We start from the raw sequence: 18,309 nt of genomic DNA, 5'->3' as shown, positions 1-18,309 counted from the left end.
AATCATGAGTCCACAATAGTCTGAACTACAGCAAATGGTCCAAAAAACCAAGATCTGTGTTTCAAGGGCAACGGACAAAATTTCTCAGCTGAGTTTACGGGGATATTAACAACATTGCTAATCTAGAATCTTCTGGCTTTAATTGTTTCTGTTGACCTAAACATATTCTTGACACTTTCAGATATGATAGACTCCTATTGTTCTCTATTGTTTTCTCACACCCATTATTTCTGGAAATTCAATAAGTAATAAGTAATAATTTACCATATGCTAATAATTGTGGGAATAGAAAAACAGGAGAAGATTTGTTGAGAGTTGCATTAAACTTGGAAAGTTTGATAACATTTATTTATGAATCCTTTATGGGAATTCACAAGTGCTACGGATATGCATGATATACAAACCCTCTACTGGACCGTGGGCAGCTTGAGGGAAAAGTTAATTGATAATGCAATAGTGTTTGAGGTTGACCATACTTGTCTCTTTCACACTTTGTGGATGCTGAATACATATTTATGGGATGGAAATCTTAAAGTATGAAAAAGAAAAAAGGAAAAAGAAATTACCCTGAAGTTAATTTGGAGGCAATCAGGAAGACAAAATGCCAGATCACAGGAGTTGAATTAAGAGGAGACTTGACTAGAGTCTCTGCAGGCCAGTATTGAACCTAATGTCATAATGAAGTTGTCAATAGATGATTCCTGTTTATGTTCATTCTTATGGTATATTTATCACTGATAACAAAATGCAAGGATTATGCACTGGAATCTTAGATCTATTTCTTGAATTGAAGGAGTTATAACATTATTTCATTATCTTTTCACATAGTCTGGGTTATATCACATGTAAAATTAAAATATTACTAATAATTTTTCTGCCATCCTTAAAAGGATATTACAGAAACAGACATGGTGTAAATTGAAAGTGTCCTAAAAATATCATTATAAAATTTACTTTAATTCATGTGTATCTACAAGCAACATGCAAATCTTAAAAATTTCTAATAGTATTAAATTTAAATGTATTTTATATTAATTCAAAAGGATCTATTCTCTAATACAACTTCAACTTTAATGTACTTTGTGTTTCACCAATTCACATATGTTCCCTGGATTGAAATGTTCTTTGCTTGCCTGAATCACTTCTTCTTTAACACTTACCTTAAATTCCACTTTAACATTTAAGTTTTCCAGTTAAGATTGTCCCTCTCCCTCAATTATCAGTTTGTCAAATCAAATATGTGCAGAAATATGCATGCCATACATTACTTTCTATAGCATATGTTTTATGTCCCATCAACGATACAAAAGTACACATTTTTGCAATAAAATGATTAAAGTCTCACAAAAATATGTGTATTTATTAAATCAGTAGCATATTTACTGGCACAGTAATGTTCAGCAACATTATAGGCAGTATATTATATTGCCTATAACTGCTTATAGGCAGTAGGGAATAACTCAGTATTTTGGAAACCATAACTAGAAAGGTCACTTACTGATATATTTGAAATAAAAAAGAATAAAGTGAGGAATGGCAGTCTCCTGCCCCCACGCCTGGCTGTTCCTCGCCGGGGGCCCTTGGAGGGGAGCGGGTTGAGCTTTCCTCCCCGCCCTGACCAGGGCTCCGGCAGCCGAAGACCTCCAGGACCAGCCACCACCATGCTGAGACCACTCTCTGCACACATGAAGGTACTGGCAGAGGGACAAATCCACGTGGGTTCTGGGGCCGAGATCTCCAAGCCTACTCAGATTGGAGTCGAGCATCCTCCACCCAGATCCTCCAAATTCCAGTAGGCAGGGGTCACACCCACCACCTGGCCCCCTGGCGCTGTGTAATCCCATCAACGGCCAAGACTCAGAGACTATAAAATCTAGCTCCTGGAACCAAGACATCTTATCAGGACATCTTTTTTATGACATCTTATTATCTCATTCCTACTTTGGACAAACTTGCAGGCTATCGAATGTAGCCTGCCCACAGGGCAGAGTCTGGCAAACTCCCCGTGGCGCACCAAATATGCCAAATACCAGTAACAATGATGGGTCTCATTCTCCTAAAGAGCCTTGAGTATAATCTCAGGGTTAGGATGAAAGAGACATTACTGGTGCCTGATTAAGGCAATCGACGAATAACAGGATGATGAAATGAAATGAAATGAAAGTGAGGAATGTCTGAGATAAATAACAGTAAAAAATGGCCATATCTAAAATATGGAAAAAGTCTTTAATTGGTAAATCTTGTTAAAGCAAATTAAAAGATAAAATTTTTGTACAAAGAACTGATTAATATGTTATATCTAAGATTTAAAAAAAGCACTTGAAATTGCTGATGGGAATTTTAGGGCTAAGTATTGGGGTGGTAGAGAATGAATAAACCTAAAGTAAGTTCAGTTTTAGACTTTCATTTTTAGGATTCCAAAGAAAAATGCATTGAAGAAGACCTTATGGTATTTAACAGAGTTCTGGTAAAGATAAAATGTGGTGGTAGAGATTCGGTGTCATTTTGGATAAATCACTATTAAATGAAACAGATGAGCTTTCTAGCAGAGTTATTTTGAGATAAAAGTGACATCAAATTTTAACTTTACATACAAAAAAAGAAAGAAAGAAAGATGGCGCAAGACTTAGAAAAGTACCTTGTGACCAGTATACATCAGGTAGTCCTAATGAGAGAATGATTACACAATGAGAGACTAGTTAGCCATCAGATATGGTATCTGATGACCTGGGAGGAAAAGTGTATATTGATAAGTCAACTCCAGGTTTCTCTGGAAATGAGACATTGAAAACAGCAATGGTGAGTGAGGTCAGGGAAATTTAAAATCAGGGTGATGAGATGGGCCAATGAATAAAACATCTGCAAAGGCAATAAGAAAAGAGAATGGAGGGAGATGGGAAGTGGAAAAATGAGTTTAGGTTGTGAATTGAAAGTAGTGAAGAAAGTTTACCAAAATAATTTAGGGATGTTGACATTTAGAGAGTATAAATTTGGGGCATTGAATTGTACCAAACTGAGATGCTCAAAGAAAGATTCCATACTTATGGCCCAAATCCTTCCTCAGTTCCCAAAACCTCCCAGAAGACTTCTCCTAGTCCAAGAGAAGTGAATCCTCTTTCTCCTGCACCTCCTCTGAAAGTGAGCACTGTTGACATTTGAACTTGATATTACATGAACATATATATAGAAATTCAGATAGAGAGGGGCATCCAGAGAACATATAGAGAGGGTGCATCCCTTCCTATCTCTTGCTTTTTGTACCTCTTCTATCTGGATATTCCTGGATATTCCTTCTGCAATAATAAACAGGTAGTCTGTGTAAACTCACACAAGGTGGGGGGCACGGCACCCACACGGCGGTGGCTCTATCTCTCCCGCCACCCGCGTTCGGTAGTCTCACCCTTCTATCACCCCGGAGAGGTCGATGGCGATGGTCAGGCAGAGGAAGGAACGAGGGCCAGGCTGGTAGGTATTAGTCGTAGTTTATTCTGATTCTCTCCTCATCTGTCTCTCTATCTCTCTGCCCCCATTCTTCCTCCCCCAGCTACTTCATTCTCCTTCTCCATTCCCCTTCATCCTCCTTCTCTTCTGATCCTCTCTGAACTCTCTTCTTCCTTCCTTCTCCCCACTCCTACAGTACAGTTAAATCCTCTCTCCATGAGGAATTGGGGAAACAATTAGGTGCGGTCGCAATCAATATGGGTGGAGATCAACAGGGGTAGAAATCTTAGCCTCAGGGAAGACCACTCCTAGGACAGATCCTCCCTCAGCAGGAGGACCCACCCTAGAGCAGAATCCCATGGGCGTGCCTCTCCTCTCCTTGTCTGACAAGCTCCTTGGAGGGGAGCGGGTTGAGCTTTCCTCCCCACCCCGACCAGGGCTCCGGCAGCCGAAGACCTCCAGGACCAGCCACCACCATGCTGAGACCACTCTCCGCACACATGAAGGTACTGGCAGAGGGACAAAGCCACGCGGGTTCCGGGGCCGAGATCTCCAAGCCTACTCGAATTGGAGTCGAGCATCCTCCACCCAGATCCTCCAAATTCCAGTAGGCGGGGGTCACACCCACCACCTGGCCCCCTGGCGCCGTGTAATCCCATCAGCGGCCAAGACTCAGAGACTACAAAATGCAGCTCCCGGAATCGCGCGGCCGCAAATGCGGCCGCGCGACATCTTATCAAAACATCTTTTTATGATATCTCATTATCCCATTCCTACTCTGGACAAACTTGCAGGCTATCGAATATAGCCTGCCCACAGGGCAGAGTCTGGCAAACTCCCCGTGGCGCACCAAATATGCCAAATACCAGTAACAATGATGGGTCTCATTCACCTAAAAAGCCTTGAATATAATCTCAGGGCTAGGATGAAAGAGACGTTACTGGGGCCTGCTCGAGGCAATCGACGATTAACAGGATGATGAAAAAAAAAATGGATACAGTAAGAAATATCTTAAACTTATAGAATTGCTCTCCTAGGGCCATCTCGATCTCAGACTACGGTGCTCAGGCCAGATAGTCTTTCCCACCCCTAGCAGGATCCTAGTCTTGTCGTTACCTTTGGATCATGACAGCATTTGTCTATGATCAAACTCTTAACTTATAGTTAAGAATCGTGGCACTTTGGCCTGGCCCATTTCGCTGCCAGGGTAGCTCACCGCTTGCCCTGGGTCCATTCAGTCCCTCGTCGGGACCCTGCTTTTGGGGTGTTAGGAACTAAGGGCAACTGAGGCTTAAGTCGAGAAAGCAGATGCCCAGGAGTGAATAATATTCAAGGCCAATCAAATCCTAAGTTACAAAGCATAATGTTAACGGTCTTTCTGTATCTATACAAAAAGGATATTACCTTAAAGTAAATTGTTCATAAGGCATAAGGAGAGGAGAAAGGCAATATTTCACTCATACATATAAAATCATAGATTTCTGGGAAACTGATCTTACAAACTAACAAAGTCTGATTAAGGGGAAAGCTGATTAACTGGGTAGGAAGGAGAGCATAGGAAAGACTGTTTACATGTTTACATGTAAACACAATGGAAGTGGAAGTGCCTCTGGAGCACTGTGGTGGGTGTAACCAGATAAAACCTAAGCTTCTTGAAGGACAAAGCAATGTTACCCAACAGTAGTCTAGCAAGTAAAAATTTTCCTGAGTTCTGTGATCCACCATAGTAAATTAATCCAACCCAGAGAGGGTCCTTAGGAGCCTTCAATAGACTTTCCCAGTAGGATAGAAATACACTTAGAGCAAGGGGCAGGGAGAAATAAGGGAACACAGGTAAGATTGAAAACTTGACCTGTAGAATTTGGTGCTATTTCCTGGCAAGTAATATCCCAATTGAGTTAATTGCTTGGTGGTGTTAAAAGAGTATACAACGTGATAATCGAATAAAAATTTTATTTTAAAGTTAATTATTCACATAATTTCTAAGACTTAATTGTTGGACACTTGTCCATCCATACTAATGAGTCAAACACACAGACAAAACAATAAAATCTACTGTAAAATTCTAAACAAAAAAATCAATTCTTATTGGCAATTAAAGGGAATAAGAAAATGTTGCTTCTTTTACTTCATTATTTTATCTAGTTTTCTTGGAATAACATGATTTCTTTTATCAGTTTAGTCAATGGTAATTTGCACTCCTGGGATCTTACAGAAAACAGTATATAACAAATCAAGAACCCCCTTTACATTATTAAATCATTCAACATATATTCAAGGTCAAAAATATTTTCTTTTAATCTTACATTACATAAAACTTTACATTTAAGAGAATTTAAACCTTTCTTGGTTTGGTTTTCTTTGGTTGGTTTTCACATCAAGACCAGATTTCTGGGTAAATTTTCTTTATTTCCTAAGTTAAGAGTTCTTGATATGTAGATGAAGATCTTGCCTTTGGTGAAAATGTATCCTTGGGCATGAAACGCACACTCTAGAAGAAACAAGGTATGTTAGCTCTTCAAACTTTATTTCATTTATGCCAGTAAGTTGATAGTATGAGTACACATAAATACAAATATATTTATGAAATTTTTAATGAAATTCACATATGCAATTTCAATGGTAAAGGTAAAGGTAAAGGCCCTCCCGTTGATCGTCGATTTGCTCGAGCGGGCCCAGTAACGTCTCCATTGGAGACTTTGTTGTTACTGTGTCTGGCATATCGAATACTCTCGGTAGCTTGCAATTTCAATGAAATTTATAAAATAAATTTTATAAAAATTCTCTATGAAATTATAAATTTCTTCATGAAATTCCTATATCTTCCAAATGTTATGCATAGAGAATTCTTAGCAATTCTGAGATAATGATAAGCCATTAAGTTCTTTTAATGATTATATTCATTAATCTATATTCACTCTGCTACCTATAATAAAAGTTTATATAAATAATTTAATTTATTTAAATAAAAACATGAGCTCATCGTAGTGGTAAACCATTGAATTTCACTGAATAATTTTTAAAATTTGCTCGAGTGAGCCCAGTAACGTCTCCATTGGAGATTTTGTTGCTACTGTGTCTGGCATATCGAATAAATCACGGGGGGCTTGCCAGGTTCTGCCGTGCGAGCGAGATACTCTCGGTAGCTTGTGGGCTCTCAGAGAGGGGCGGAGGAATCAAACTCGGGTCGGCCATGTTGGCTGTGTGCAAGGCAAACGCCCTACAGCTCTGCTATCTGCCTTGCACACAGCCAGCCCGGCCGAACCTGGTTTGATTCCTCCACCCCTCTCAGAGAGCCTGGCAAGCTACCCAGAGTATTCAATATGCCAAACACAGTAACAAGAAGTCTCACAATGGAGACGTTACTGGGCCCGCTTGAGCAAATCGATGAACAACGGGAGGACAGACACACAGACAGACAGAATTTTTAAAATATGTTTTCAGGTAAAATAAATTTTAAGTCACCAAAAGGGAAAATCAGAGCATACAACACTGACTGATTGTAGTCACATGTGCAAATGCCCTTTACCAAGTTAAGACTGGTAAAGAGACCAGAGGCTATTTCCTGCAGAATGCATTTTCTGCCAGGAACAAAGGTACACCAAGTTCCAGTGATCTGAGTCCAGACACAAACTCTTACCACAATGATGAGCAAGTCAACTTCTCGGATTTCTGCATTTTCAAAATGAGAAGTAAATTGTTTATTTTTCACATTGAGCTGTCTTCATAGCCAGTAAGTCTCCCATTTCACTACCCTTCCTTCCTTCATCTGTCTTTCATTCCCATCAAACCATTGCTTACCCATGACCTGGCACTGATTGTCCCTTCTACTACTCTTGCTAACATAGTTCAATAGAAATCAGAAACTAAACTATATCTGGTAAGACTCAGGGAGGCTGGCCAGCACACTCACCCCAGGAAAGTCAAACTGAGCGTGTTTCCACCACACCGTAGCAGTGAGAGCAGCGAGGCCGAACTCCAGCACAGTACAAATCAGCATCATAGACAGAGTTCCCTACAATGCAGAAAACATGAAATTGGCAGTGTCTTGTTAGAAGATAGGAATGGAATCTCAAATCTCAGAAAATGGAAGAAAATCACTAGCAGAAGGGGAACATGATTCCTTCTGAGATTAGTGGTTGCCACAATTCAACCCCTCTCATGGTGTTTTACTAATAAAAATTTTTTAAAAAAAATTAAAAAAAAAGAAGAGGGGAACTGAGTAGTGACAAAATCAATGAACTCCTTCACACACTTGTTTCTGATTACATTGCCCACTCAGTGTGGAGACAAGGCTTTGCAAGGAAAAGCTGAGTCTGAGGAGCTATAGTTCCCAGTCCAGCTTTACCTTGATTATTTATTGGCAGTGTGAGTCTAGAACTATTTCAGTTTCTCCTGCTTCTTCTTCATTTATCAAGGGTGCATGATATTTCTTTCTGAGAGATTTATGAGGCTGATTGAGATTTTCACTAGGCAGGGACTTTTTTTTTCAAAGGATGAGTGCATATTTATTTAATTTCCATCTACACAGATTTCTTTCACCCTATTCTTTTTTTTTTATTAGTGAAACATCATGAGGTACAGTTGTAGATTTACAAATTTTTGTGCTTGGGTTTCGATTATACAGTGATCAAATACCCATTCCTCCACCAGTGCCCATTTTCCACCACCATGGATCCCAGTATCTCTCCCACACCCATCCCCCGCCATCCCACCCTGCCTCTGTGGCAGGGCATTCCCTTTTGTTCTCTGTCTCATTTTGGGTGTGGTGGTCAGGGCAGGCACTTTTAAAGAACCCAATTTTAACAACCCTACTGTATATCTGAACCCTTTTTCCTTAGCTTTTCTTGAAAGCCGTCAGAGTTGTACAGAATTATTGAGTCTGCAAACGGCTGTAATGACTAATAAGCCAAATCAACTCTCAAAAAGGTTGCAAGACTATAGATTTCATTATTCTACCATTCTAACTGTTCCTGCAGAACTAGCCATCTGATAGAACTGGAGAGAAAATGTGATTGCATATGTGCCTTGCTTATTTACACCCGAAAAGGAAATAAAACTTGAATATTACCTTAAAATTATTCTATCATAATAATAATACCTTTTATTTACACTGTAAAATTATCCCATAAATCTTAACTTTTCCCACCATGCAGGTCTTTCCCTGACTTCCCTGAAGAATTTTTCCCAAGGTGAACTTGATTTTGCCATGTGTTGATTTGTCCCAATTACTAGTGCCCTCATTTATGTATCTTTTCTCAGCATCACTGACTTGGCAGACATGTCTGTGGCCAGCTCCATTTGGAGTGGTAAGAAGGCATGAACTTAATCAGCTCTGCTTTTTTTTGTGGCCACCCTCCAATCATACTCTTGACTTAATTCACTTTTAGGACCACAGGTTAACGATCATTTTGCACTATCCTTATGTGGTCTTTTTTTTTTTTTTGGCATGTAGTAGTATACTCTGCTGTGTTCAGGGCTTACTCCTGGCTCTGTGCTCTAACATCATTCCTGGTAGTACTCAGGGGACCTTTTGCCATGCCAGGGATTAAACTAGACTTGGCCAAGTACAAGGCATCTGCCTTGCCTACTGTAGTCTTATCTTCATCTCCCATGTGGTCTGTTTTTCTTTCCCTCAATATATTTCTGACCGATCTCCTCAATGCTTCAGTGTTAGATATATCATTTTGTTGGCCAAACTTACGGTTATTCTCCCCTTCAATAATAATAATCATTAATATTCCCATATTCATTACATGCTAATTTAATAAATACCTCCTTTCTATGGCATAGCAAAAATGCAGTGGTGTTGGCTTCTTACCTAATAAATAATATTTATCTCTGTGGTGTCAGGAAGAAGAAACCCTAGCTTTAACCTCTTATAGTTCTTGCTCTTCACTAATCAGTGCAAGACCCAATGTCTACTAAGACCAAGTGAAACCCCAATCCTATATATCTATCATGTTTCCTGTTGGCACTTCATGATCACTTGGAACTTTTTGCTATCTTTTTGTTTGGTTTTCATTTTTTGGCTTTTTGAGTCACACCCGGTGATGCTCAAGGGTTACTCCTTTGGCACTCAGGGGTTACCTCTGCAGTGCTTAAGGGACCATATGGGATGCTAGGGATCGAACCCAGGTCAGCAACATGCAAGGCAAATGCCCTGCTTGCTGTAATATTGCCCCTCCTTTCTGTCATCTTTGCCTTTTGTAATTCCTAATTACATATTTGAAGATTTTTGCCTTGATGAAACTCCTATTTAATGCCTCAAAGAATAAAATCTATTTGACCAGGAAAAGAATTAACCAAAAGTTTTAATTTTTTCATCACAACATCACCTTATATTGATGGTTCTATTCCACTCTATTGTGAGTCCTTTGCCTAGCCCCTTTATCTCTGAAGTCCCTGATCCTTTACATAATCCTTGCCTTACCCCACATGCCAAAACCAGAAAACTTGAAGTTTTCAAAAGAAGTGATTAAAAACTCAAGTCTTAAAGCATTTCACCTTAAAATACTTACAGTCAGAATAATTTTGCTCATTGAGCAGTAATCAGTTTCTTGATGGTGGTAATAATGGGTCTCTTTTGGTTTATTCTCTTCATCCAGGAGGCATTTCGATGTAACAGGACCCAAAGCAGTCAGGTTGATGGAAAGGATAATGAAACCCACTATGCCAGATAAAGAGCTCATAATATTTGTAGCCACACTGCATTGAACCTGAAAGAGAAATCCTGAGTAAGAATATCTACAAGTGAACAACAAATGTCTTATGTCTATTTCTCAGGGCACTGCAAATTTTATTTTCTTTTTGTATCCCTCAGCTAGTTAGAATTGGTTGAACTTAACCTGTGTGTATTCCTGGTGCCTTGTCACCTCTCTGACAATAGAAGGATATTAAGTGAATGAATAAATGAACTGTTTCTCTCTAGACAAAATTGTACCAGGGTTGTGGAGTGTGTTGCTTTCCTAAATCCTTTACCCTGAGCTGATAGCAAGGGTCTATCAAGCCAGGCCTGCAAAATACCTAGGAGAGTATGATTTAAGGTTGACATGATTTCTCATTCCTATCCCTCAGAATTACTTCTGGAAGCATTAGCCATATATATGCCAGGTGAAGCAAGTCATACATCATTGTGTGCAATTTCTCTTAAGAATAAAAACACACACACATACACAAGTATGGGGTTATAATCTTTGATTTTAGGCCTGGAGTATGGACGGGTTTATTGGAGTTGACTGTTTTCAGGGGAATTTTATGATCAGCTCTAGGCCGAATTCTAGACTTAGACCCCAGTATGGTGTAATGAGTCGCAGTGTGTGGTAAGAGAAAGAGATTTGGACAGGATGTCAGAAAGCTGATGAAGATATTATAAATCAGATAAAAGTAACGTTATCTTCTACTTTTTCTGTAGTCCTGAATACCCAGTTACCTGGTCTCGTTTCTACATTTATGGCATGAGCAGGATAAATCAAAGGATTGTTGACATTGTTTCTATATTTCTCCAACTCACAGAAGGGGAACCTGATCTAAGATCGTATGAAAGCTATAGTCATAGGTAGGTACAGTCTGAGCTGTACCCTAGTAGCTAAAATTCAACCATTACATAATCCCTGGGCTGGATTATGTAATGGGCTGGAGCCATAGCACAACGGTAGGGTGTTTGCCTTACAAGCAGCCAACATGGCCGACCCGAGTTCGATTCCTCCGCCCATCTCGGAGAGCCCGGCAAACTACAGAGAGTATCTCGCCTGCACGGCAGAGCCTGGCAAGCTACCCGTGACGTATTCGATATGCCAAACACAATAACAACAAAGTCTCCAATGGTGATGTTACTGGGCCCGCTCGAGCAAATCGATGAACAACGGGAGGACCGTGACAGTGACCGTGACATAATCCCATCTCCACCTCTCTTCTGTTGATTCATCAGTGGAAATCTGGGGGCAAAGTAGAGGACAGAGAAGACATTTTGTTCCTCAGATCCTCTAAATAATGACCAAAAGTATATGCTTCTGGTGTCCTGCTATTCAGCAGTAGACATGATTCTTCAAGAGTTATTTCTTAGGATAATTTGATTTGTAATGGAATAGTGTATTTTTCAACTGCAAAAAAAGGTTTATATACTGTGTGATCATAGCAGAAATCATTAGATGATAGATAGTTGTGACAGGACTGGATCTTCCTTGAGACCCCAACCAGCATCTTTGAGATCATCTTCTCTAGGATAAGAGCGCTATGTTCGCCCATCTGAAAATCCAAAAATATGACATTTGCATGTCATGCAATATGATTGTCACTACAGTCTATGAATACTTGAAGTGAAATATAATTTTAATCTCAATTTCTTAATTGTCACTGTCACTGTCCTCCCATTGTTCATCAATTTGCTCGAGCGGGCCCAGTAATGTCTCCACTGTGACAAATGTTACTGTGTTTGGCATATCGAATACGTCACAGGTAGCTTGCCAGGCTTTGCCATGCGGACGAGATACTCTCGGTAGCTTGCTGGGCTCTCCGAGAGGAGCGGAGGAATCGAACTCCGGTCAGCCATATTGACCACCTGCGAGGCAAATGCCCTACTCACTGTGCTATCGCTCCAGCCCTTTTTAATTGTACTAGTCACAATTTAAATGATCTATAGACATATGTACATGTCATGTCAGATAATAAAGTGATCACATTTCCTTTATCACTGAAGTTTTATTGGAGAGCATACCTCTAATAATTCTGATTAAAAATATATTAGCATTCAAGTTTTCACATTTTTGAACACCTTTTTTTTTTAAAACAAATTCTGACTGCATTGGAAAACGTCTTAAGCCAGAGTTCACAAATTTACTTTCTTGTATTGGATGACATTCTTACATCTGATCCAGCTGTATTTCGCTATTTGAAAGATATAAGATTGAGTGAAGACTTAGCAAATCTTTATAGATTAGGCTACTTTCAGCCAGTTGGTTTTTCTCTCCACACCATTTCCAATGGGTTTCCCCAACAAAGGAGTTGGAGAAATGACTAATGACTAATGCAAGTTTTAGAAGCCAAGAGTTTCCATTGAATTTAAACAAAATTAATAGCAGTGTAGCACTGTCCTCCCATTGTTCATCGATTTGCTTGAGCGAGCATCAGTAACAAGACTTGTTGTTACTATTTTAGGCATATCAAATACATCACAGGTAGCTTGCCAAGCTTTGCCATGCAGCTGTGATACTCTCAGTAGCTTGCCGGGCTCTCCATGAGGGGCGGAGGAATCGAACCCGGGTCAGCCCAGGTTGGCTGTGTGCAAGGCAAGCGCCCTACCCTCTGTGCTATCACTCTAGCCCAACAAAAATAATATCTTTCAGAAAAATAAAATCAAATTGAACAGCAAGGCATTTTAATTGGATTACTTATGACTTTTGATAGAGAGGCTTAAATAGTGAGTTCACATGAATGAAAGCTTGAAATCCTGTGTCTTCATCATGATGATCTAAATCTGAAGTTCCATTGATACCAAAAGGGAATCCTATGAGGTGGACTTTTTTCTAGAATAGACTCTACAACATTGGTATAAAAATGATACAATATTCTGAATGTTGTCTGATTCAGGTCTTGAAGTTGGAAAACGTGCACTAAGTAGGAATAACTCCCAACTCTTCTAAGTAGATGCTATGAGACTTACTTTTAAACTCAACACAGTAATTCACCCTAAAAATTTCTCCCTAAATTCCTCCTCAGTATATACAGTTGTGACTTATGTCTCTTAGACTCACCAAAATTTTAGTTGTTTTTCGCTCCGTGATGATGGATAGAAGTCCAGAGATGATAAGCTACTCAGAAAGGATGGACAATGGTTAGGTAAGTTTCTATATTCAAATGTAGCTACAATATTTTCAAGACATTTATGGAAAACAAAGTGGTGGGGAAGGAACAAATGAATATTAATGCAAGCTACAATTAAATTCATAGATGTAACTTCTTTGTCTAGAACGCTTAGAAAAGCACCAAGAAAGGAGAGATGAGGGTAGGTAGCTATTTCAAAGGACAAGTGAGAACTTTAGCCTAACACTTATATATTTTTTTCTTAAATTTTTATTAGTGAAACACCATGAGGTACAGTTGTAGACTTACAAATTTTTGTGCTTGAGTTTCAGTTATACAATGATCCAATACCCATCCCTCCACCACTGCCCATTCTCCACTACCACCAGTCCCAGTATCCCTCCCACCCCCCTTTCTCCCATCCCACCCTACCTCTGTGGCACTTTTCCCTTTTCTAACACTTACATTTTCTAAAAAAAAAAAAAAAAAAAAAAACCCAGCTTCCACATAGCCCAAGATGAGGTGAAGAGTTAGATGACCTTCTAAAGAAGTAAAGCCAAAGGACTTCTTCTTTTTTTTTAAGCTTTTTTTTTGTCCTAATTGTCCACTCAGGAATTACTCCTGGCGGTGTTCAGGGGACCAAAAGGGATGCTGGGAATCAAGCCCGGGTTGGCTATGTGCAAGGCAAACTCTTGCCCACTGTGCTATTGTTCCAGCCCCAAACCCAAACAACTTTTGCTTGCACATAAGAGAATGAGTTCTACCATGGGCTCTTTGATACTGGAAGATGGAAAGGTAGAAAGTAAAGGTGAGACACCTAAGTTCTGGCATCTTCTTTCCACTTACACCCTGTCTTGCCTGTTTAAGGATTTCTACTTACACACAAGCTTCCAATGAAAGGGTGTGCAGTCTTCAACAGGGGGAAAAATGTTTTAGAAAAGTATGGAGAGGATGGAGCAGACACCAAAATGATCCCCAAACTCAATATGATCACTCCACACATGATTTGGATACTCTGTTGAAAGAGAAATGGAGAACCCAAGGCAGATTCTGTGAAGACAGAACTTTATCTCTCTCATGCAACTCATGCACAATCATTTTCTACCGAATCCTAGTGAGGAATACACTGAAAAAGCTCCGGAGTGAGAGCTATGTACAAAATGTCTCGGAAGAGAGAGTTATTGCATCACTGAATATTGCTGTCTTGGGACATCTGGACAAGTGCTTAGCTTGCATTCAGGTATTTCTGCTTTTATGGCCCTTGTTCGCCCCTGATCAGCATGGCCAGTGATGCTGTTCTGTTTTGCTTTTTGAGTGCATTAATACTAATTATTATTACATTACAGTATACATTATTACCACCATCAAAAAGACAAATGCTCATCTTTTTTGTATGCCATTATATATCAGGGACTGGAGTGATAGCACAGTGGTAGGGCATATGCCTTGTGTGCAACCAGCCCGGCTGAGCTGGGCTCAATTCCTCCACCCCTCTGGGAGAGCCTGGCAAGCTACCGAGAGTATTTAATATGCCAAACCCAGTGATAAGAAGTTTCACAATGGAGACGTTACTGGGCCTGCTCAAGCAAATCGATGAACAATGGGAGGACAGTGTTTGTTTTGTTTGTTTGTTTATTATATATCAATAAAGTGGTCTTTCAAGGGGGAGAAGTTTGGGCCACCCCCAGGTATACTCAGAATCCTGATTGTGTTTCTAGGGGCATAAGTAGTGGCCATGGTCAAATCAGGTTCAGTCACACACACAGCAAATACCTTAACCCCTATACTCCTCTGGCTCCTAAAGTATTTCTTCAATGTTGCAAAGTTGTGGATATAATTATTGATGAGGCATATCCAAAGATAGATAAATAACAAAGAACTCAATTATTGCTCATATTTGGAAGTGGGAGTAAAAGCATGTTTAACATTGTCTCATGTGGAAATGACCTTAGACTGGTTCAGATGGTTCTCTAAGTAGTTTCCATTGCTCCGTGCTTCAACCTCTGACAAAACAAAGGAGTCTCCACATTCACAATAGCTGTCGCATCCCAAGACAACGTACATAATCTCTCCCCTTTGCCCACCCCCACTCCCCATTCCAGTCCAACATATCTTGAAGACCTTACCCCAATACATCTGATATTTGACTTTAGATATTTCCAGAGATTGTCCTGCTTCTGGTTGTTTGACACGGGTTTCTCTGTTTGGGGGAAATTGATGCCATTTGCTGAGATGATCACAATATTCTCATGGGTCATGGGTTGCGATGTCATGATGAGGCTAGCAACACTGGAAGAGAAAATAAATTCAGGTTCCACATCAGAGAGCTCCCAAGTTTGGTTCCCAGATTTTTAGTCAGTATTTTACCATTTCCTGTCCTTTAGGGAAGCATGAAACTGTGAAAACCCCAAATGTTGGTTTTATGGTTATTTTCCCACGTAGAAAATAAACAGGTCACAAAGAGGCAGGAACAGAGTGTTCAGAGACAGGTGGTCACAAAAATTTGCAATACATCAAAATCTCTATTTCCCTACAACTGAATTGCCATATATTTGATAAATTTTATCCTTAAATTTTACTCCCAATTATGAAATATAACTTTTATCACACTGGTCACAATAAGGGTTCTACTCATGACGCTTTTCCTTATCATATTCTATACTGTTCAAATTGCCTAATTCGATCATGACCATCCTGTTGTTTGTCGATTGCCTCGAGCAGGTCCCAGCAACGTCTCCTTCGTTACTAATAATTGCCTAATTCGATCATGACCATCCTGTTGTTCGTCGATTGCCTCGAGCAGGTCCCAGCAACGTCTCCTTCGTTACTAATAATTGCCTAATTATTTACTTTTAATATCTAACAGCAAAATATATTAGAATTAATCCTTGGTATCTTTTTTTATCATATTTACTAGGCAATATCCTCTAATGCCTTTAATCCTTATAACTGGGTAATTAGCTCTTTGGCAAAACCATGCAAAATGAAAACTCAGAATAAAAGAAATTGTCTATGAATGAGAAAATACACATTTTCTTTTTACACATGGCAGAGTTAGTACTGAAGAAATAGTCGTAGATGAAATTATTGTTCAGTTACATCTATACAGCTAGTAAGCTCTAGAACTGAACTTGGACCCCAGCTTTCCCTGAATCTGGATCCTTCGCACCCTCCATCAGATTGTGTTACTGTTTTTCTCCTTTCCTTCTGGTGACAGTAGCCTGTGTCAGACACTAGTCTGAGGAAATTGCAGCATGCAGGGATATGAGAATAGAAATTGGCATTGTACAACCTGGGTTTAAGACCTACACACTGGTCTTCTCAACCTTTGGAACCAGGCGGTCTTTGGGATTAGGACGTGGTTCCCCTTTCACTGCACCACTTCCATCCCAGAGACAGCCAAGTTTGAATACTGGAGAAATCTGTTCCTATGAACATGACATTAGGTAAGAACCCCACTAAGGTCGCACCATAGGAAAGAGCAACCAACCAAACCAGATGTACTTTCCCTTTGCCCACTCTGCTTCCAAAATAATGTAAAGTCTCTTAACTTCTCACAAAAATACGACCACCTACCATCCCCTCTAATAAAATCACAGTGAGGGGAGCGCTGACTTGAAAAATAATCTCAGCATCACCTACCTGTGTCCGGTCTGTAACGTTTCAGCGGAATTCTCAGAATTCTGGGAGAGTCTAACTCTGGGATCTCTTGCACACACTTGTTAGAATTTCGTACTTGTTCTTATCTTCTGAAAGCTGCCAACTTTGCCTTAGTTTGAGGTTTAGGACCAAACAGGATGTGATCCTTTCATGTTTTGATTACAAGCTGTCCAGCACTTCCTTTTTTGCCTAAACTTTTTGCTTCTTCAGAAGTCACCCCCAAAGACCAACCTATAATTGTTTTTTTCATGTGAATTGAATTGTCACCCTAGTACTTACTTGTTTTATTAAGCACATCCATTATCTGCTTCTCTGCTTTCCAATATTTTTAGTAAGAAACAATATCCACACTGGAGATTTACTATAAAGATTACAGTAAATGTTTTTGAAAGGCTTGTGTTACTTCCAAAGAAAATGGGATAATATATAATTACTAGTAGTACTATTGATGATAGTTGTAATTTTGATAGATTAAAAATCTAGTGAGATAAAATTAACTATATAATAAAAAACAGTAATATTTTTCTATTTTCAAGGAGAATTCAATAACATAGAGCCAATTGTAATTCTAGAAAATGAAAACCTTATTTGTTGTTCATGTGTGATTTTAGTTTTTTCAATTTTTCAGACTTTGGGTAAGCTATTCCCAGACTTTTAGATGCCGTTCCAGCACCCTCGTCCTCATCTGATTTCTTTCTTTCTTTTTTTTTTTTTTTGGCTTTTTGGGTCACACCTGACAATGCACAGGGTTACTCCTGGCTCTGCACTAAGGAATTACTCCTGGAGGTAGCTGAGGGGACCATATGGGATGCTGGGAAACAAACCTGGGTCAGCCACGTGCAAGGCAAATGCCCTACCCGCTGTGCTATCGCTCCAGCCCCTGATTTCTTTCTTTATGGTTATTTCACTCTCCCCAAAGGATGGACATTGACTTCTTTAGAGAAGCGTTGATTTGGATGGGACATAGATGGGAAAGGTTCTGCACACATCTAACAAATTCCTACATTGGATAGCTCTGTGAAGCTGAGCTAATTTTAATGGATTGGGCAAGAGTACCAGAACCTGAGCCAGTCATATCTGTTGAACAGCAACACTCACAAGTTTGCTTCCATCAGGCATGCAAGAAGGAGCCCAGGAGCAGGGCTCAAACTATCAGTGTCCCCTCAGGGGGCTCTGGGTTCTACACTTAAGTTCATATGCTCATTCTTCTGCTCAAGAAAGAAGTTGAGAAAACCATTTAAAAAGTTGCTTTAGGCCCCAGAACCAGAAAGCCATGGTTTACTAAATGCAATCCCCTTGCCTTAATTTCTAAAATGAACCTGGGGATAGCAATGGACTTGCCCAGAAAACTGAAAGAGAGACAGAAGGACCTTTAGCCCTCCGGCATCTGAGCTCCTGGTATCCTTC

The 18,309-nt window shown here is 39.8% G+C and overlaps 1 protein-coding gene across 1 annotated transcript; it reads right to left on the bottom strand.

Moving 5' to 3' along the window:
• Positions 1 to 5,383: 5,383 nt before the first annotated feature.
• On the bottom strand, positions 5,384 to 16,989 carry LOC130045348 (membrane-spanning 4-domains subfamily A member 6A-like). Its single transcript, XM_056138172.1, has 7 exons — positions 16,885 to 16,989; positions 15,369 to 15,531; positions 14,123 to 14,257; positions 13,194 to 13,250; positions 9,963 to 10,160; positions 7,355 to 7,456; positions 5,384 to 5,932 (listed from the first exon to the last, which is right to left on the bottom strand). Exons 2-7 carry the CDS (start codon positions 15,513 to 15,515, stop codon positions 5,855 to 5,857), a joined length of 717 nt encoding a protein of 238 aa, XP_055994147.1. The 5' UTR covers positions 15,516 to 15,531; positions 16,885 to 16,989; the 3' UTR covers positions 5,384 to 5,854.
• Between the last annotated feature and the right edge of the window lie 1,320 nt (positions 16,990 to 18,309).

Source organism: Sorex fumeus, unplaced genomic scaffold, assembly GCF_029834395.1.
Source record: "Sorex fumeus unplaced genomic scaffold, SorFum_2.1 ptg000007l, whole genome shotgun sequence".
NCBI lineage: Eukaryota > Metazoa > Chordata > Mammalia > Eulipotyphla > Soricidae > Sorex > Sorex fumeus.
The sequence above is the reverse complement of the archived record's forward strand: the minus strand, read 5'-3'. Positions and strand labels throughout refer to the sequence as shown.